Here is a 22,586-nt window from a genome sequence, read left to right on the forward strand (position 1 = left end):
GCAGACATATTTGTTAAGGGAAGGAGACCCGAGAGAACCTGACAACTTTTCCTCTCTTCACCCGATCAATGCTTGCCACCCAAAGTGAGCCCTGAATTATGGCGGCTTCTGCGCCGACGCCGCACGGAACTGGCTTTCCAGCAGAGGGGCGATGTGGCTACTATGTGGAAAAGAAGAAGCGCTTCTGCAGGATGGTGGTGGCAGCAGGAAAAAGGTTCTGTGGTGAACACGCTGGAGCCGCGGAGGTCTGGTATCGCCTTACCCTCTCGAGAGTCGGAAATAAGTTTCCTGGTCCGGCACCTCCCCTCTGACAGATTTCTGCTTCAGTCCCCTGGATTTTCCAGCTTTTCCTGTGATAAACGCAGTCCTGGCCTCCCTAGGGAGAGATGATGAGCCGTAGTGAAGTGCAGTGTTTTCTTGTACTAAGTAAAGCGCCAGCAGTGACCCGTTTATCTTGATACCAACTCATGGTAATGCTAGATTTTAGTTTTACGGCAGACTACCGCTTCTTGCCCTCCGCTCACTCTCCGCCTTCCTGATGGGAAATGGTGGTTTAGAAAGAAGAGCGATCAAAGAAGCATCCCAAGGTTTCACTAATTGTGTTTTCATTGTTCCGTGAATGATAATAACTTCTTGTCAATGCGGTTGAGAGAAACTTTTTAAATTTTTTATTTATACGTACAATCTTTTGAAAGCAACTAATAACTACTTTGCTGAAAAGGGGAAGGAAAGATTTGAAAACATGGAAGAATTGACTCTCCTTTTAAAATTGAGAACAGAAAGTGTACAGTTTTGTTCAATTATACATATGATTGTATTGTCAAACAACATATAACTTTAGTATGTGTGTTTCTTTAGGATATATATGATAGGAAATTTAAAAAACAAGAACAGTAAAATGCTAATAGAAAAAGAGCATGTTTAATAGGTTTTAGAAAGATTAGACCAAAGAGACAAGCGTCTGATTTTATGCCTTCTGAATGTCCAGTATTATTTACATTATTTTTCTTTGTTAGATGGTTTATCCTTCTAGGCAATATCCAGTACAGATAAGCCCCCAGAACACCTTCATCTCCTACTGTCCCTCATAGCTATAGCTCTAGTTCATATTTTGATTTGGCTAATATTTGCCTAGGGTGAAGTGTACTGAAACAAGCTTATTCTTGTTTTGGAATGTGGGTGACCTGTGACTTATGGGAACTCTTTGAAGTACACTCTCTGTTGTATTGGCTGGTTTTGAGAGCACCAGCAAACATCCCCTGATTGAAAAATGAACTTTCTGATAGGAGGAGGATTTTGTTCTCACTCTAAGACCTTACACTTCACCTTAATCAGACACCCAGAGGTGACTGCAGACGGTGACAGTGGTAGAATATGAATAGATCCTTACAGGGTGATCCATGTTCCTGGAGAGGAATGACATCATGTTATTAATCCCTTGAAAAAAGACTGCAAAACACTAAGTGGAAACACTTTCCATGACTATGATTTGGTTTTCAATTTTGGGCATCCTACTGAGTCTATAATTTATGTTATAATTGGGTGTATTGTTTCCGTCTTTTTTTTTTCTTAAGTGTCATATATGGCTGAGATCACCTGTACTCATTTTTACGCAGTGGTTCTTAAATGGGGGTGATTCAGCACCCCCAGACAATGAAGACATATTGGTTGTCACAACTGAAGAGTGTTTCTTGCTTCTAGTGGAGAGAGGCCAGAGATTCTGCTAAACATCCTACAATGGACAGGACGAAAAAGAATTACCCAACCTGAAATATCAGTAGTGCCAAGGTTGAGAAGCCCTGTTTGTAAACCCAAATAATAAATTTTAAAAGTGCTTTTTTCCCCTACTCTATCGTTAAGCTTTGGGAGGTTAGTATAGAGTCTTCTCTTTCATGGAGGTTAGACTTTCAAGTCAGCAAATAGGGAAGAATAATGTACTATATTTTCAAAAGATACTGAAAAGTCTCTTAGCATGTTCATGAAATTCAGTGTACATAGTTTCATGGATATGCTGGGAGGCAGATCAGAACTGAAATAAACTGAAAAAGGAATTGTTAATACTAATCATGAACACTTAGCATTTACTGTATGAACAACCCTTAGGAGGTAAGATATATTATTCTCATCTTTCAGATGAGGCAGTAAGACTACCTCAGGTCGTAGAGTTAGGAGCTGATAGTTAGGAGCCTGATAGATAGAACTGGGAATCGTACCTAGGTAGTCTGGCTGACCTGTGGTTTTAACTGTTATGCTATCCTGTTATATACAGATTCATATCAATGTTGGGTAGACTTGCCAACACTATTAATTCCTTTTTTTTTCCTGAGTATATGTAGTTAAATCCATGTAACTTAGAAACGAACAGGGTGTAACTCTTCTATACTAAAAAGTTGCAAAGCTAGTAGAGTAGGGCCACATACCAAATGGTTAAAATACCATAGAGACAGTCCCCAACTTACAATGAATGGTTCAACTTACGATTTTTTTAGATTTATGATGTTGCAAAAGCGATAGGCATTCAGTAGAGAGCGTACTTTGAATTTTAAATTTTCATCTTTTCCGGGGCTAGCGATATGCACTGCTGGGCAGTGGCAGGGAGCCAGGGCTTCAAGTCAGCCACGCTATCACTAGGGTAAACAACTAATATGCTTACTACCATTCTGTACCCATACAACCATCTGTTTTTCACTTTCAGTACAGTATTCAATAAATTACATGAGGTATTCAACACTTTATTATGAAATAGGCTGTTAGATGATTTTGCCCAACTGTAGTCTAATGTCAGTATTCTGATCACATTTAAGATAGACTAGGCTATGCTACGATGTTCAGTAGGTTAGGTGTATTAAATGCATTATTGACTTAAGATATTGTCAACTTACGATGGGTTTATCAGGTTGTAATTCCATCATAAGTTGAGGAAGATCTCTTTTGTTGTTTCTGAGATACTTTTTTTTTTTTTTTCACATTTTAACATCTCTGAAATCAGAATGCTTCTTAAAATCAATGACATGTTATAATTTAAATTGGCAACATTTTTTCTTTCTTAGTAGTACCTAAAATAATAGTGTATATTATAGTCAGTGCTGTCATAGATTGAAAAGTCCATATGTAGGCCTTTTCTATAACCTGTTTGAAGCTATAGACCCTTGTTGTCCAAAGCAGTATTTGCTCAGATATACATAAACGAGCTACACCAAAGATTTTTTATTTTTATTGAAGTATAGTTGATGTACAGAGTTATATGCTACAGGTGTACAATACAGTGATTCACAATTTTTAAAGGTTATACTCCATTTATAGTGATTATAAAATATTGGCTATGTTCCCTGTGTTGTACAGTATATCTTTGTAGCTTATTTATTTTATTTTATTTTATTTTATTTTATTTTATTTTTTTTTTCAAAATACTATTTAGCAACCTAAAAGAAGGATTTACTTATACATACAATAACGGATGAATCTCAAAATAATTAGGCTGAGTAAAAGAAGCAGGATTAAAAAATAATGCGTATTGGACAATTTCATTCATATCAAATTCTAGGAAGTAAAAAGTAATGTACGGTGACAATAAAGCAAATTGGTGGTTATATGTGGAATAGTGGGACATGGCGGCAGGAGAGGCAGGGAATGGAAAGGTGAATAAGGAAACTTTTAGGGGTAATGTATCTTGGCAATGGCTTCGTGAGTGTATGCATATATCAAAACATCAAATTGTACATTTTATTTATTTTTTATTTTTTTTTCATTTTTTTTCACACACACACACACACACTGTATTTTATTTTTACAAGAGATAAATAGACTGACACCAAGCATTGTACATGGATGACCACAACAAAAGCAACAATGATTGCAATTACCAAACATGAAACACACTCATACTATGTCATAATATTGACATTCAGTCCAGTAATCCTCCACTGTAACAGCTCCTTTACTTTGCAGTGAAAATTGACTTGTATATTCTTTGCCTCTGAGTCCTTCTGGGATTTTTTTTTTTTTTTAAATTCAGACAGAAAGTCACAAAAATTATACTCATCCTCATCAGTTCACTCAGTCCCATGTAATTAATTTTTTTTTTTATCTTGATCTTTTGTTAGCACTTTTATGAGTTCCTCAGTTTTTCATTAGAGTTCTGAAAATGCTTATTCATTCAGTTCAGCAGTACAGTCAGTTACCAGAAACCTGTACTTGTCAGAGTCTTTTCCATGAATTTCTTGAAGATGAAACCCTTTTATAGGAACATATTTGCAAAATCATCAGAGTACACCCAGAACTGTCTGTAAATGACAAAAGACTTAAAAATGACCACGGTTAAAGATTTGATGAGAGTTCATAATAATGCAGTTGACAAGAAAATTAGTTATTTCTGAGATATACATTTTAAAGTAATAACTAGGATTATTACTTATAACATTATACCAGAACATATAAGATTTTTAGAAATTTCATGTAATGTCTGAAACATTTATATTAACATATGCTTATTTATTTTATACATAGCAGTTTGTACCTCTTAATCCTCTACCCCTGTACTGCCCCTCCCCCTTTCCCTCTCCCCCCCTGGTAACCACTAGTTTGTTCTCTATATCTGTGAGTCTGTTTCTTTTTTTGTTATATTAACCAGTTTGTTGTATTTTTTTAGATTCCACATATAAGTGATATCCTACAGTATTTGTCTTCCCTGTCTGACTTATTTCACTTACTATAAAACCCTCCAAGTCTATCCATTTTGTTGCAAATGGCAAAATTTCATTCTTTTTTATGGCTGGATAGTATTCCACTGTATGTGTATGTATGTGTGTGTGTGTGTTTGTGTATATATATATATACCACATCTTGATCTATTCATCTGTTGATGGACACTTAGGTTGCTTCCATATCTTGGCAATTGTAAATAATGCTGCTTTGAACATTGGGGTACATGTATCTTTTCGAATTAGTGTTTTTAGTTTTTTTGGATATGTACCCAGGAATGGAATTGCTGGGTCATAAGGTAGTTCTATTTTTAGTTTTTTGAGATATCTCCCTACTGTTTTCCGCTGCACCAATTTACATTCCCACCAACAGTGTAGGAGGGTTCCCTTTTCTCCACATGCTCGTCAACATTTGTTATTTGTGTTCTTTTTGATGATAGCCATTCTGACAGGTATGAGGTGATATCACATGACACTGGAGATTTTTGTTGTTAAACTCTTTGACCTGATTTTGCCAGTGTTTTGTTAATGTCCTTTTAAGGTTTCCTTACCTTGTTTTGGTATAGCATAAGCTTATGATTACACTGAAGTTGTATCTAGTATCTGTAAGCAGTGAACTTGATATTTTATTCAAATAAATATGTCCTTTCTTTTTTTTTTAATTAGGAAGAAAATGCTCGGAAAAGAATCCTGTGTCCTTTAGATCCAAAACAGTAAGTATGGGTCAGAGAAGGGTTTTTCTGTGCTGGCAACAGTGATTATCCCAGTCTCATTTTAAATAATTTTCTCTTTAAATTTAGCACAGTATATGAAGATCAACTGGCAAAACATTTGAAAAAATGTAACTCAAGAGAGAAGCCAAAACCTGTAAGTGTTTGATCAGTAAAACTGAATGGTGAAATGTGTGGTATGTAATGTTTATATATACTTAGTAGATTACAAGTGGGAATTTTTAACAAGCCTCTTGCCTCAGGAGGCTTAAATATGGCAAATACATTTGAGTGTATATAGGACATCAGATTGTGAATCCACTTAGACTCCTAATTGAGATAATAGAATTTTATGCAAGAAGAGTGGTATTCAGAGAATAATTCCAGAGTTTATTTATTCAAAAATATTTACTTAGTGCCTACTAAATTCATTTCAATAAAATATGATCCCAGCCTTCACGGAACTTATTTGAGACTGGTAAGTAACTTGTAAATAATGGGCATTATTTAATAAGTTCAATGAAAGAAGTATGTACACATGTGATAAGAGCACATACTTGCATTAAAATTAAATCCAAGGGGTCAAGAAAGGCTTCCCAGAGGGAATAACACTTGAGCTAAGTCTTGATTTGGCAAAGAAAAGAAAGAAGAATCTTTCTAAGTGGCAAAAACTATATGTGCAGAGGCAGAAATTGAGAAACCACTTGAGGTTTTCAAGGAACTTGTACTTATTCTAAAAGATACAGGGAACCATTGAAAGATTGCAAGCGAGGAAATGGTGGGGTCAGATTTATCTCTTAGAAAACTTTCTCTTAGAGCAATGTGGGAGGATGGCTTGCAATCAGAAGGTCTAGTTAGGGGGGCATTGCTGCAATCCAGGTAGGACATGATAAGAGACTGAATTAAAGAGGATGGAAAGAATATAGATAAATGCAAGAATTATTTAGGTAGCAGAATCAATAAAACTTGCTGACTGATTGGAAATTCAGAGTTGGATATGTGAGTCCAAAACTCAGTAGAGAGGTTGGGTAAGTAATAAAGATTCAGAAGTCAAATACATACAGATCATAGGTGAAGCTTTGGAATTTTAAGATACCCAGGGTAAGAGATTAGTTAGAACTGGGGGGAAGTTGGGGGACTTGTTTATTCAATAGATATTAATTGAGCACTTATGCCAGACATTGTACCAAGCACCCTGCTTAAAATAACATTACAATCTAGTGGAAGGGATAGAAAATACAATATTATATGTGTTAAAATAGACTAAGTACAGAGTGCTATGGAAGAATAAAGGAGAAGAGCCTAACCCTTTTGGGGGAGGACATAGGGGTTTAGAGAGATGGGAAAGGAGTCAGGGAAGCTTTTCTGAAGGAATGTCATAAGATGAGACCTAAAGGTCAAAGGAGAGTCATCCAGACAAGGAAGAAAACATGGGTAACTCACATGACAAGTATGAAATACAAGGGGAGAGCTGAATAGAAGATGAGAGGTAGGCAGGAATTAGAGCAGGAGACCAAGGACAGAGCTCTAGGTGACACTGACACCTAAAAGGTGAGCTGCTAGTAGGAACCATAGAAAAATATTGACAAGGGATGGCTGGAGAGGTAGGAAGGAGAAAAAAACAGAGAAGCATGGTATATGGGAAGACAGGGGAAGGAGAATTTCAAAAAGAAACAAGTGATCAGCTGTGTCTAGCATCACAGTGGAGTCAAGTAAGGTAGGGACAGAGAAGAATCCATTGGGTTGGCAATATGGCAGTTTTTAAAGATCAAAGAGTTTAGCAAAATGCATATTAAATAGGGTGGAGTGGGCAGAAATCAGACTGAAATGATATATGAGTAAATGGAAGACAAGGCAGTAGAAATCTTAAGTGTCGACTATTCTTTTAAGAAACCAGTCTATGAATGGAACTTGAGAGGTAGAATAGCAGTCAGAGAGGAAGGTAGGACAGAAGGACTGTGTTTTAAAATGGGAGGGACTTCCCTGGCAGTCCAGTGGTTAAGACTCCACACTTCTAATTTAGGGGGCGTGGGTTCGATCCCTGGTCAGGTAACTAAGATCCCATGTGCCGCGTGGTGCGGCCAAAAATGAATTTAAATAAATGATAGATAGATAGATAGATAGATAGATAGATAGATAGATAGATAGATAGATAGATAGATAGAATGGGAGAAAAGAGTGCTATTTGTATGCTTAGAGTAATGAGCCAGTAGAGAAGAAGAAATTGGAAATAGAAGAGGGCATCACTGATAGTGTGAGGCTCCCCAGGAAGCAGGCAGAAATAGGGTACAAAATAGAGGTAGAAGGGAAGAAATAGGGGAAGAAATAGCTCTTCCATTTACGTAGATGGGAAGTAGTATAAGATGGATATCAGTTCAGGCATATTTAGCTGACAGGAGGTTAATTGAGAAAGATGTCATTTGATAGCTACATTTCCTTGCTGAAGTAAGAGATAAGGTGATTAAGGGAGGTGATGGTATAGTAGGAGATTTGAGGAGAGAGGTAAAAGTTTAGCATTAGAGTTATGCAGAATAATTGCTAGGCATCTTTGAGAGTCAGACTGATGGAGATACTGAATTTGAACTGGTACCAGTCCAAATGACTGAGGAGCTTTGCTTCAGCAGTGTTCAGCAGTTTTAACTTTCAAACTATTGGGAGTTAAAAGTCATATTAACGCAGGCATTAGGTTTTGTAAGGGTGGGTTTGACAGAGAACCAGATCGTGAAAGATAATGATAACAATGGTGCTGAGTGTCCAGGCTGGGTGGCATGAAAGGGAAGCCAGAAATTAGCTGAGAAGAAATAGAGGTCTTTAAAAGGTGAAAGAATATGATTCGGAACAAGAGAATCACTACACTTTGTACTAACATAGTACGAAGTTATAGTCGGAGAATGGGCTAATGAAGTTTAAGGTTTCAGAGGTTAAATGGTTCATAGTAACACCAGAATCTAGAGGGCCCCTGAAAGTAGTTTGCCAAAGTGGAGCAAAGGTCATTAGAATTAAGAAGGTCAAGCAGAGCTATTGGTTGGATGGCTTGAAAACATAGTCAAATTGGCTGAACTTAGTGGAAAGAACAGCTTGGTGTCAAAGTTCCTAATGAATATTGGATAATGACCAACAGGTTGATAGTTGACAACTGCTGGGAGATTTAGAAGATGTTTAACAGCCCAGTGTTTCTCAGTGGGGGCTTTTGGCATTTCGAGTGGGACAGTCCTATCCTGTGCACTTCAGAGCATCCCTGTATTTAGAATTCCTGGCTTCTGAGTGGCAGATGACAAAGGCCCTTGTCAAGAAGTATGAAGGATTTGAAATTTAATCTTATTTTCAAGCTAACAAGTTAGCCTACCATAGGTTTGTGGATGCTGGAAGAAGATATGAGACTCCTGGGTCAGAGACAAAGGGCTTTATTACTCGCTGCACAGCAAGCAATGTGAGCTTCTTGTCTGCATCAACTCCCTTTGTTCCCTCAAGTTGAAGTGGTCTTGGTGGATGCTGCACATGTTTGTGCACAGCTTGTGTCATAGCTGAAGAAGGCCAAGCTTAGGAAATACGTCTTTTTAAATGAGCAGTAAGGAAACCTGCCTCACCTTTGTTCCGTAAGTAGACATTTCTTTATTGTATTGTACAATAAGCAGGCCTGCCACTGCTCTAGAAGGAGACACTACTTCTGTCTTCCAAGATTGCTTGGTATACAAATGTCCTTGCAAAGATAGTCTGGAACAGAGGGGGGTCAGTGCCTTTGCTTATAAGACTTGCAGAAAATTGAGAGACCTGTAGATAATTGTCTCCCAATAGCACCTCTCAGTCATTTTGAGAACAAAATATCCCCATACATTTCCAGATGCCTCCCAAGTGAGAACTAGTAGGACAGATGGCATAAGTTTAAAAAGAAAGTATTTTTACATAAAGATGTGTAGAAGATTGTTTCCTTAATTTCTCTTTCTGACCTTTCATTGTTAGTGCATAGGAATGCCAGAGATTTCTGTGCATTAATTTTGTATCCTGCAACCTTACCAAATTCATTGATTAGTTCTGGTACTTTTCTGGTGGCATCTTTAGGATTTTCTACGTATACTATCATGTCATTGGCGAAGAGTGACAGTTTTACTTCTTCTTTTCCAATTTGTGTTCCTTTTATTTCTTTTTCTTTGATTGCTGAGGCTAGGACTTCCAAAACTATGTTGAATAAGAGCAGTGAGAGTGGATGTCCTTGTCTTGTTCCTGATCTTAGTGGAAATGCTTTCAGTTTTTCACCATTGAGAATGATGTTTGCTTTGGGTTTGTCATATATGGCCTTTATTATGTTGAGGTAGGTTCCCTCTGTGCCCATTTTCTGGAGAGTTTTTATCATAAATGGGTGTTGAATTTTGTCGAAAGCTTTCTCTGCATCTGTTGAGGTGATCATATGGTTTTTTTTTTTTTTTAATAAATTTATTTATTTATTTATTTACTTTTGGCTGCGTTGGGTCTTTGTTGCCACGCGGGCATGGGCTTTCTCTAGTTGCAGCGAGCGGGGGCCACCCTTTGTTGCAGTGCGCAGGCCTCTCATTGCGGTGGCCTCTCTTGTTGCAGAGCACAGGCTCCAGGCGTGCGGGCTTCAGTAGTTGTGGCACCCAGGCTCAGTAGTATGGCTCGCGGGCTCTAGAGAGCAGGCTCAGTAGCTGTGGCACACGGGCCCAGCCGCTCCGCTGCACATGGGATCCTCCCGGACCAGGGCCCGAACCCATGTCCCCCGCATTAGCGGCGGACTCCCAACCACTGCGCCACCAGGGAAGTCCAATCATATGGTTTTCATTCTTCAATTTGTTAATATGGTGTATCACATTGATTTGCGTATATTGAAGAATCCTTGCATCTCTGGGATAAATCCCACTTGATCATGGTGTGTGATCCTTTTAATGTGTTGTAGGGTTCTGTTTGCTAGTATTTTGTTGAGGATTTTTGCATCTATGTTCATCAATGTAATTTTCTTTTTTGTTTGATATCTTTGTCTGGTTTTGCTATCAGTGTGATGGTGGCCTCATAGGATGAATTTGGGAGTGTTCCTTCCTCTGCAATTTTTTGGAAGAGTTTGAGAAGGATAAGTGTTAGGTCTTCTGTAAATGTTTGATAGAATTCGCCTGTGAAGCCATCTGGTCCTGGACTTCTGTTTGTTGGAAGATTTTTAATCATAGTTTCAATTTCATTACTTGTGATAGGTCTACTAATATTTTCTAATTCTTCCTGGTTCAGTCTTGGAAGAAATTAAGGAAACAATCTCATTTACCATCTCATCAAAAGGAATAAAATACCTAGCAATAAACCTACCTAAGGAGGCAAAAGACCTGTACTCAGAAAACTATAAAACGCTGATGAAAGAAATCCAAGATGACGTAAACATATGGAGAGATATACCATGCTCCTGGATTGGAAGAATCAACATTGTGAAAATGACTGTACTACTCAAAGCAATCTACAGATTCAGTGCAATCCCTATCAAATTACCAATGGCATTCTTCACAGAATTAGGACAAAAAATTTTACAATTTGTATGGAAACACAAAAGACCCCGAATAGCCAAAGCAATCTTGAGAAAGAAAAATGGAGCTGGAGGAATCAGGCTCCCCGACTTCAAACTATACTAAAAAGCTACAGTAATCAAGATAGTATGGTACTGGCACAAAAACAGAAATATAGATCAGTGGTACAGGATAGAAAGCCCAGAGATAAACCCACGCACACATGGTCACCTAATTTATGACAAAGGAGGCAAGAGCATGCAATGGAGAAAAGACAGCCTCTTCAATAAGTGGTGCTAGGAAAACTGGACAGCTACATGTAAAAGAGTGAAATTAGAACACTCCCTAGCACCATACACAAAAATAAACTCAAAATGGATTAAAGGCCTAAATGTAAGACCGGATACTATAAAACTCTTAGAGGAAAACATAGGCAGAACACTCTTTGACATAAATCGCAGCAGTATCTTTTTGGATCCACCTCCTAGAGTAATGAAAATAAAAACAAACAAATGGGACCTAATTAAACTTAAAAGCTTTTGCACAGCAAAGGAAACCATAAACAAGACAAAAAGACAACCCTCAGAATGGGAGAAAATATTTGCAAATGAAGCAACAGACAAAGGATTAATCTCCAGAATATATAAGCAGCTCATGGAGCTCAATATCAAAAAAACAAGCAACCTAATCAAAAAATGGGCAGAAGACCTAAATAGGCATCTTTCCAAGGAGGACATGTAGATGGCCAAGGGGCACATGAAAGGATGCTCAACATCACTAATTATTAGAGAAATGCAAATCAAAACTACAATGAGGTATCACCTCACACCAGTCAGAATGGCCATCATCAAAAAATCTACAAATAATAAATGCTGAAGAGGGTGTGGAGAAAAGGGAACCCTCTTGCACTGTTGCTGGGAATGTAAATTGATACAGCCACTGTGGAGAACAGTATGGAGGGTCCTTAAAAAACTAAAATTAGAACTACCATATGACTCAGCAATCCCACTACTGGGCATATACCCTGAGAAAACCATAACTCAAAAGGACGCATGCACCCCAATGTTCATTGCAGCACTATTTACAATAGCCAGGACATGAAAACAACCTAAATGTCCAACGGCAGATGAATGGATAAAGAAAATGTGGTACATATATACAATGGAATATGACTCAGTCATAAAAAGGAACGAAATTGGGTCATTTGTAGAGATGTGGACAGACCTAGAGTCTGTCATACAGAATGAAGTAAGCCAGAAAGAGAAAAACAGATATCGTATACTAATGCATATATGTGGAATCTAGAAAAATGGTACAGATGAACCTACTCGCAGGGCAGGAATAGAGACGTAGACGTAGAGAATGGACATGTGGACACGGGAGGAAGGGGAGAGTGGGACGAATTGGGAGATTAGGATTGACATACATACACTACCATGCGTAAAATAGATAGCTAGTGGGAACATGCTATAAAGCACAGGGAGCTCAGCTTGGTGCTCTGTGATGACCTAGATGGGTGGGATTCGGGGGGGGTGTGTGGGAGGGAGGTACAAGAGGGAGGGGATATAGGTATACATATAGCTGATTCACTTCATTGTATGGCAGAAACACAACATTGTAAAGCAATTATATTCCAATTAAAAAAAAAAGAAAAAAACGTGTAGAAGAAAAGTGATGACTACCCCAGTTAGCCCCTCAGTAAGAAGAAAGAATGTTGCCTTTACTTTCAGGTATGCATGGAGGTTATCTTCCTTACCTAAGTGTCAGGCTTTAGTTAAAGCAAGCAGGTTGAATACGTGTTCTGGGAACAGTTTGAGAGAAGAAATGAATTTATTAAAAATGGAATACCCCTGTGAATTTCCTGGTGGTCCAGTGGTTAGTACTCCGTGCTTTCATGGCCAGTGGACTGGGTTCAATCCCTGGTTGGGGAACTAAGATCCCACAATCCACATGGCACGGGCAAAAAAAAAAAAAAAAAAAAATGGAATACCCCTGCACAGATTCCATTGCACGCTGGGACACAGTGGAAAGGAAGGGGAGAAAAGTAGTGGGATGACGAGATAAGAGGAAAGAAATGCAGAACAGTGTTTAGTACACTATGTGTAACATGAAACCCAGGTAAAATCTTATCACTCGTTTGTTTACTAATAGTTATAGTTAATTTTCTCTTATAGTTTTGCCAGTCATCCAACAAAGTATTCTAATACCTGCTTTCTTCACCTGTTCACTTAATCACTGGTTTCCGTTATTACCCACATAGGTAAAGGTAGCAACATACAATCCACATGTTACCTTTCTCCTATCTGTGTAACTAAAGCCCATTGCTATGCATAATGTCCCAGGAGTTGTTTTCACTTTCAAAACAATTTGTAAAAATTGTGCTATTTCATTCATCTATATCTACGTGGTCTAATATGGTAGCCACTAGCCATGTGTAACTATTAAAATTTGAGTCAATTGAAATTAAACAAAATTGAAAATCCAGTTCCTCAGTCACACTAGCCGTATTTCAAGGCTAATAGCTACCATGTTGGCCAGGGTAAATATAGAACATTTTCATTATTGCAGAAAGTGCCATTGGACAATGCTAATCTAGATCCTTACCTAGAGTCTCTCTCTCTGAAAATGGACTAGAAATATCTCACTATGTTAATTTAAACAACATAATATCACAGGATATTTCTATTTTCTATTTTAATTAGTATTTTAAAATAGAAGAAATCAGACCTAAACCATTGTAATATTTTTTCTTATCTCTGTTTTTGGTCCTGCTGCCTATCTGATAAACAGCCGTTTGTAGTTGGGTCTTTGTTTTTGCTTTAACCATTAGCAAAAATGACACAGTCCTCAGTCTATGCTGGAGACAGGTAAAAACTTTAATAAGGGCTTCCCTGGTGGCACAGTGGTTGAGAGTCTGCCTGCCAATGCAGAGGACGCGGGTTCGAGCCCTGGTCTGGGAGGATCCCACATGCCGCGGAGCAACTAGGCCCGTGAGCCACAATTACTGAGCATGCGCGTCTGGAGCCTGTGCTCTGCAACAAGAGAGGCCGCGATAATGAGAGGTCTGCGCACCGCGATGAAGAGTGGCCTCCACTTGCCGCAACTAGAGAAAGCCCTCGCACAGAAACGAAGACCCAACACAGCCATAAATAATAAATAAATAAATAAATAAAAATTTAAAAAAAAACTTTAATAAAAATTACTAATGAATTTCTTCAGGCTATAAATGTTTATTCAAATAGCCACCTCACTAGAATGTAAGATGCGTGAACACAGAGATTTTTGTCTGTACTGTTCACTGTGGTAAATCCTCAGCACCTAAAGCAAGTTAAGGACCACAGTAGTCACTCAGTAATTATTTAATGAATAAATGAACAGGAGAAAGGGAGGATGGCAGGTACAAAGTATTGGAAGAAGGCACGGATCAGTTTTTCAGCTTAATTTTTGTGAACTCGTCACATTAATGATGATATTGTTATGGTTTGGTTTTGTTTTTATTCAGGACTTCTTTATTCAAGATATTAATGCAGGCTTAAAAGATGAAACAGAAATACCTGAACAATTAGTAAGTACTTGACTTTTTAATTTTACAAAGTATTTATGAGCATCTCCACACTGTAAATAAGCTGTGTTCCAATTTTTGGGATAAATTAACTATTTTGATTTAGAATGCATTTTCTTATAGAATCAATGTTATTTATTAGTTCCCAGACCAGCTCACTCCCCATTTTTGTATATAGGTTCCAATTTCTTTTCTCTCTGAAGAGCAAATGGAAAACTTAATTAAGAAACTGAGAAAAGCAAGTGAGGGTAAGTCTGCCTAAATTTGCAAGTTAAATTTTTTTAGAATAATCAGGTGGTATATGAGTTAATTCCACTGTGGTTTAAGAGATATTACTACCATTGTTTAGAGCCCTACGGTTTCATGTTTGGTTGTTTAAGCTTTTGTGCTTTTATTTGGCACAGGTTTGAACTCTACACTTAAAGATCAAATTATGTCCCATCCAGCATTGCATGATGCCCTTAATGACCCTAAAAACGGTGATTCTGCAACCAAACATCTGAAACAGCAGGTATGTTTAAGCCATAGCAACTCTACTGAAAATGGCCTTTTTGTTCATTTGTCAAAGCTAACATTCTGTTGTTTCTAAATATAGTTATTAATGAGATTTTGTTTAGATTATCTTTCAGGGTACAGAATCCCCATTTCAAAAAATGTATATAAACATATATAAAAAAATCCTTGGAATGGATATAGTTCTGAGTACTACATGTTAAATATTTAAAAGCAAGAGAAAAGCTTTAAAGCCAAACAAAAATTATCAGTGTGAACATGCTGCCCTATATAGAAATTATCTTGCTATTTTCCCATTTGAGCCGAATGTTTTTGCTCTAGTTTATAAAATAATCTCGTGAAGTTTGCAGGCTTCTATTTTAGGTAACATTGAAAAATTAAAGTTACTTGGTCCAAGAAGATGCTTTGTTGAGTTTGGAGCAGGAAAGGGAAAATTATCTCATTGGGTTGATATTGCCTTAAAAGATGCTGAAGAAGTTCACTTCATCCTAGTAGAAAAGGTGACCACAAGATTCAAGGTAAGTGAAACCATTGTAGTATATTGGTAACCAAACTTTGTTTGCACTTTTCTTGTTTGAAAAACAATAACATGCCTCTTAAAGAAAATGAATTTTTTGTGTGTTTATTTGATTATAGCTTTTTATTCTAATTATATTGATGATTTAAACTGAAGGTAAATTTTTTAATCTAAATTTTGATAGTTCATTGATCTGAGTTCTTAAAATATTTACGGAGACAAGAAATTATGTGGAAAGAGCCAAGCTCAAGCTAGGAGTTAAAAGTCTTAAGTCCTAACTTACATCTGAAACTTACCAACTGTTTGTTCAGTAAACATTTATTGAGCATACCACAAGTACCTTGATAGATATTGGGTAAAGTCAAATAAGACAATGTTCTTATGTTCTGTTACTTATATTGGAAAGAAGAGACAAACAGATAAATGATTATAGAAAAGGGTTAAAATATGAAAAAGGGTCGTATAGAGTACAGTGTGGGTTCAAAGGAGGGAGTGACAAGTTTTACTGTAGAGAAGGGATGGTGAATGGCTACACAGAAAAGGTGGTGCTTGAGCTATATCTTGAAAAGTGGGTATTTGCTAGATACAGGGTTTGAGGAGCATTCTAGGAAGCAAGAAGAGTGTAACCAAATGCCTGAAACGACAGGGAAACATGGAAACATTTCTGTGTGATGGAAGTCCATGGTGTGAAGTAGAGTTCAGCAGTGATGAGATGGGAGAGGCGGCCTAGACTCTGGAAGGGCTCATATTTTATGCTAAGGGAGGAGTTTGACTTTATCCTGCTACATGCTGGGGATACAGTGGAAACAAGATTTAATTCTTGTCTTCAAGAAACTTAAATGTAATGGGACAGACTTATAAGTATCTTGGCTCAGTATGCTAAGTGTCTTATGATAGTGATAAGTACCAGATGCTATAGGAGTGTGAAGATAGAATGCCAGCCTCAGTCTAGTGTGGGTCACTGAAGCTTTCCTGGAGGAGGTGGTAGCTGAGAGGAGATTGAAAGAATATATAAGAATTGGTGAAGTAAATAGAAAAGGGTTTTAAAAGTTCCTCCTAGCAGTACCATTGAAGCTGTATCAGAAGAGTGTGAACCTTGAATTAGGGAGATTAATAATAAGATCATTATTATCCAGTAATCCAGGTAAGACATGGGCCATAGCTAAGGATGTTGCAATGAGATAGAGAGGAGGGAAAGAGTGTGAGAAATGTTATGATGTTGGAAGCCCCAAGACTTGGTGACTTGTTATCCATTAAGTATGAAAGAGGAGTTACTTCTGGTGACCTTTTGTGCCTTAAGTGACTAAGTGGTGTTCTTCCCTCAGATAGGGAATACAGAAGAAAGGAAGGGAAAAATAGTTTGGAGGGAGAAATAATGAGTTCAGTTTTGAATGAGTTTGCTGTTGAAGTAGAGCTTTTTATTATCTATGAACCTTAATTCCTTCATCAGTGAATTGGGAATTTTTAGAGTTAAAGGAAATAATGTGTACATAATAATTTATAAAATGTTCAAGTCTTATAAAGATGTACGATATTGTTATTTTGGAGATTTCATCACAGAATATACAATCTTAAATTTTTTAATTAACAATTCTACTTTTTAAACACTAAAAACTAAGATGGAAAATTATTTGCTCTGAATTTTGAAAACAAGTAGAAATCTTTTTTCATAAAGCTTTTTTTTTTTTTTTTTACATAAAAGCCATTGTTATAATAATGTTCTGTTTGCACAGGTAGATGGCAAACACAGAAAGAAAAATTCAGTGTTTGAGAGACTTCAAATTGATATTCAGCACCTGTGTTTGAGTAAGTTGCATAACTTGCAGTTGCTCTTCCATAAATCATAGAAGTTTCAAACTCTGAGGGTTGCTTAGAAATCCAATCCCACAGAACACTGCTTCAGGGAAAACAGAGATTAATCCATTGTTAATATAGAATGTTATATCTAACATTTAGGTAAATATAAATGGAATTAGGGCTGAAACTTTAAGAAATTGTTTTTCAGTATCAACTAGAAATGAAATATCATAGTAGGGAATAGCTTAAAAGTTTTGAGAATATGTCCTTATGTTGCTTCTTTATCCTGTTTAAATTAATTACTGAGTCTGTTCATACCATACACTAGCCTTCTGCCTATAGTTAACATGACTTTAGCTAAACTCTTACAGAAATGAGATAGTTCTCTGCCTAGCTAATATGTAAAAGATACTTAATGCCTAGCTAATATGTAAAAGATACTTTCTGCCTAGGTGATATGTAAAAAATACTTCCTACAATTTTAAATTATACCAAAGAAAATAACCCATCTCTATGGACCTCATACTTCATACACACACACACACACACACACACACACACCCGTCAGTCATACTCTTTAATGCCCTTTCTGTACCTTTTAATAGTTTTTCATATTATTTAAAATGAAAATATGGGCTTCCGCTGGTGGCACAGTGGTTAAGAATCCACCTGCCAATGCAGGGGACACAGATTCGAGCCCTGGTACGGGAAGATCCCACATGCCGCGGAGCAACTAAGCCCGTGCGCCACAACTACTGAGCCTGCGCTCTAGAGCCCGTGAGCCACAAGTACTGAAGCCCACGTGCCACAACTACTGAAGCCCGCGTGCCTAGAGCCCGTGCTCTGCAACAAGAGAAGCGACCACCACAATGAGAAGCCTGCGCACCGCAGCAAAGAGTAGCCCCTGCTTGCCGCAACTAGAGAAAGCCCGCACGCAGCAACAAAGACCCAATGCAGCCAAAAATAAATAAATAAATTTTAAAAAATAAATAAAATGAAAATAATACAAACATATGCCAGCAACCTCTTCTGCTAATTTTAATTCAGCTCTGTGACGCAAACCACAGCTGGCCCATGTAGTAAATAAAATTTATTGAGTTAATAGTTAATTTAAAATTTTGTTTACTTGGTCTTTTAAAATTGTATTTGTTTTAAGGTCCTATTGTATAGCACAGGGAATATTCAGTATTCCTGATAAACCATAATGGAAAAGAATATGAAAAAGAATATACATATGTATAACTGAATCACTTTGCTGTACAGCAGAAATTAACACAACATTGTAAATCAACTATACTTCAATTTAAACAAAAAGGTATAACTTTAAAATTTGTATTTGTTTTAATACATTTACCAAGTATTCTGTTAGTTTCTATCTTCCTGAAAAATTCTCTCCTGTATCCTTCAGGTACGTTCCAATGTAGACTGGGTGCCCTCTGTTCCTAGAGCACAATTGTCAACCTTAAATTTCTCTTCATTTTCATCCTGGGGATTCCCTTCACTCTCCTATGTTGGGATTTATTTTTCCACATCTTATCCCATATCTTCCTCTATTGATTTACTGTCTTTGGGGAAAGCACCTCCTCCTATAGCTTCCTGAGAAACAATTGCATTAGAGATAAATTTGAGACATTGCATTGTCTGAAAGTATCTTTTCCTTTACCCTTACACTTGATTTGCCTGGGTATTTCTATTTCTAAGAATTTTGAAACTATTACTCCACTAGTATTGTTGTTCAGAAGTTCAGTGCCATTCTGAGTCCTGATCCCTTGTGTGTTATCTGCTTTTTTCTTTCTAGAGATTTATAGGCTCTTTTCTTTGTCCTCAGTGTTTTAAATTCTCACAGTGATGTGTCTTGATGTAGTTATATTTTTATCTGTTGTACTGGGCACTTGATGGACTCTTTTATGTATAGCAGTGGTTCTCAACTAGAAGCAGTTTTGGCCCTCAGGGAACATTGGCAATGTCTGAGATATTTTTCGTTGTCATAAGAGTGCACGTGCTGCCAGCATCTTATGGATACAGGCCAGGGAGCCTGCTAAACCAGAGACCTGCTAAATATCCTGTAAGGTACAGTATAGCTCCCGACAACAAAGAATTATTGGGGTCGAAAGTTAATAATGGCAAGGATGAGAAATCCTGACTGAGAGATTCCAGTATTCTCAGCTTTCTGGGAAATTTCCTTGCATTCTTTCTTTCATAATTTTCTCTGTTCCATTTTTTCTTTTCTCCCTTAATGGAAGAACTTTTATGATTTAGTTATTAGACCTCCTGGAATGGTTCTCTACTTTTCTTGACTTTACTTCTCTGTTCTATATCTTTTGCCTTTTTGTATACTTTCTCAGATTTCTTCAACTTAATTTCTTCTATCATAGTTTTAATTTCTAAGATTTTTTTTCTCTGAATTTATCTTTGTAACCTGTTCTTTTTTCATAATTGTACTATCTTTGTGAGGATATTAATGATTTTTTTTAGAAGTATCCTCCCTTCATATTCTGTTTTCACTAAGTTGCTCTTTTCCATTTGTTTTGGTCTGTCTCTTTCAACTTAGAGGCTCTGCTCAAACATCTGTGCTTTTTGATGGTGTGTTCATAGTGAGGAGTGAGGGACTAAGAGCTCTGAGTCTTCAGGTGGAGTTGTTGACTCTGAGCTCCAGTTTGGAATGACCTGTCTAGAATGTGATCTTTCCTCTTGGGCTGGTCAGGTTCCCCAGAGAAGACTCTTCTGATCACCTGCCTAGAGGGTAAAGGTCTGATTACCAACATTCTGGGACCCAGTGACAAGTAAGAGCTTAATCTATATGCATACTCACTTAATCCTGCTATTTTACCACACTTCAACTTTCAACTTCCTATTATCCTTCAACCCAGTGACCTCCTGTTTTACTTGCTTGAGAGAATTAATCTACAGTTTTCCACCAATTGGTAAAGAGGTAGTCACCAGGTGGCTATGAGGTGAGGATCTGATTACTTCTTAAATAGACTTTCTGTAGGCACACTCTGTTATCAGTAACTAACTCAGCTCTACTTCCAAGGTTCCTGATGCCCCCAATTCCCTAAGGGCTTTCTTAGACAACCTTTCTCTTCACCCTGATTGAGGATAAGTTTCTTGAACCACCTTACACAGGCAAACTATTCCAGTTGGTACCAATTTCTTCTCCTAGTATGTGATACCATCTGAAAACAAGCAACAAAGAATTTGAAATATTTACTAAGGACCTCCATTGGACAATTCACTGTGCTGGGTGCTGTAGCTGGATTTGTAGGGGGAAACATACTTTTTATTTCAGAATCTTAGAAAAAGGAAAATGAATGGGGGGGGAAAATGGAAGCCTTAACTGTGATATACTACATTTTACTGCGATATACTACATTTTACTGCATTACCTTGTAGATGTCTTTTTTTATTTTACTTTTATACTATTATGAATCTTTTCTTTTATTCATATTCAGAACAGTGTGAAAGCTAAAATAATATCTTATCCTTGATTATCAAGATGTAATGAAAGCTATATTTTTTGTTTGATTATAATATTGAGTATAGTATTCTATAATATAAAATGTCGGTTGTATTATATGTATTTATCATATAAGTTATGCAAAATAAATCTAGTAAAGAAACTTTCGAGTCCTTTTATCAATGGGTAATAATATTTAGCAAAATAAGGCTTCTACAGGGTAAAGTCCTGAGTCAGTATAGAAGAAATAGCATTGGCCTAAAAGTCAAGAAATTAACTCAGGAGTAAAGAACCAGCTGGGGGCGAGGTGGGAAGAAAAGGAAGATAAAAATTTTTAACTCTGATTCTGGCTATGTCTGTAGCCATCTGTGTTACTTATCAAGTCACTACATCTTTGAGCCTCTTATTCCTAAGCTATAAAGTGAGAATTTTTTGTCTGTGTCTCTGTCAGCCCTAAAATTCAAAGATTCTAATTAGTTCTCTCTTTGGGAGGCCACTTAATGCCTTAATTCACAAGAGAGCTAATTTAGTTCTCATTTCTTTTTATTTCAGACAAGATTCCTTTGCTAAGCAAAGAAAAACTACCTGTGGTAGGAATTGGAAAACATCTGTGTGGTGTGGCAACAGGTATGTAAACATACTAATAACGTCACACATTAAGTTTTAGCTTAACATGGTCCCAAATATTTAAAGAGTCTCTTTTCAGTAGTTTTTATCCCTTGTTTGCAACTCATTAATCTTCATAGTAGCACTGGCCCTGTATTATATCAGATTTAGAGCTTTCCTACTTATCTGCTCATTTTGGCCATTTTGCAGGATGAATTAAAGAGTTTTACGTGTAAATACTGTGTCATATGGAACCTTAAAGTTTGTTGGGTTATACTTCAACCAAAAAGGAAATAAATCATTTATGGAAACTGTATGATTCTATCCCAGAAGCTACTCATTTTTTTAGAGGAGTTGCTTGGGAAGGACTCTGAAACTTCTCCCACTAGAAGATGATTATGTATCAGGATTCTAGGGAAAACAAAAAAGGAAATATTAAGATTTGTCTTAGCACTTGGATCCATCAGATGTAGCATGTTAAAGTAGAAAGAACATGGGCTTTGAAATCAGATAGTACAGGGTTCAACTTTGCTGTATAACTTTGACAGATTACTTTACCTTTCTGAGCTTTGGTTATCTCGTCTGTAAAATGAGGATAACAACATATAATTTGCCAGTTTACATATAAAGTGTCTGGCACATATCAGTGCTCAATAAATGTTAACTATTGTTACATCTTCTTCTGGCTTCCGCTAATTTCATGTCTACCCATAAGGGGAACTTGGAGCCTCCATAAGAGTTATTCAAGTTGGCTGGAGATGACTTTAAGTATTATATATTTGTGTTGTCCTTCATAGTTTTTAGATGATTTTCACGTACCTTGTCTCATTTAACTCTCATAAAAGCCTTCTGCAGTAAGCCAGTTCTATCCTGGGGAGGAAACAAAAAATGCTCCTTTACTCCTACCCATCTAACCCAAGTTTCTCAGAAATGTTATCTACACTGGCCATTTCTCATTGTTCCACACACTTTTTCCCTCCTTGATTCACTCTATCTGAATTCTCCCTTCATCACTCTATCATCATCTTAATGAAAAATCTCTGCTATTGTTGCTTACCCTTCTGGAAATTCTATTTTCTTCTCTTTTGTGACATTCTTTCCTGGTTCTTCCCCTACATCTGTGCCATTCTTTCTGTATATCTCACGGTGTCCTTCCACTACTTGTCCTTTAAATACTAATATTCACACCCATCTTCCACACACCTCATGTCTCTTTCCCCTTCTTA

The 22,586-nt window shown here is 37.1% G+C and overlaps 1 protein-coding gene across 3 annotated transcripts in view; it reads left to right on the forward strand.

Annotated features, from left to right (window-relative positions):
* The window catches only part of TRMT13 (tRNA methyltransferase 13 homolog), a 25,644-nt gene continuing 3,058 nt past the window's right edge, over positions 1–22,586 (forward strand). For 2 of the 3 annotated variants that reach the window (XM_068540395.1, XM_068540397.1), the window contains exons 1-9: positions 1–245; positions 5,367–5,413; positions 5,501–5,567; positions 14,411–14,473; positions 14,649–14,718; positions 14,875–14,981; positions 15,334–15,501; positions 17,234–17,306; positions 21,307–21,381. In XM_068540395.1, the coding sequence (XP_068396496.1) occupies positions 99–245; positions 5,367–5,413; positions 5,501–5,567; positions 14,411–14,473; positions 14,649–14,718; positions 14,875–14,981; positions 15,334–15,501; positions 17,234–17,306; positions 21,307–21,381 (817 nt within the window). In that variant the 5' untranslated portion in view covers positions 1–98. The other variant, XM_068540396.1, reaches the window with a different exon arrangement.

This window comes from Eschrichtius robustus, chromosome 3 (assembly GCF_028021215.1).
Source record: "Eschrichtius robustus isolate mEscRob2 chromosome 3, mEscRob2.pri, whole genome shotgun sequence".
NCBI lineage: Eukaryota > Metazoa > Chordata > Mammalia > Artiodactyla > Eschrichtiidae > Eschrichtius > Eschrichtius robustus.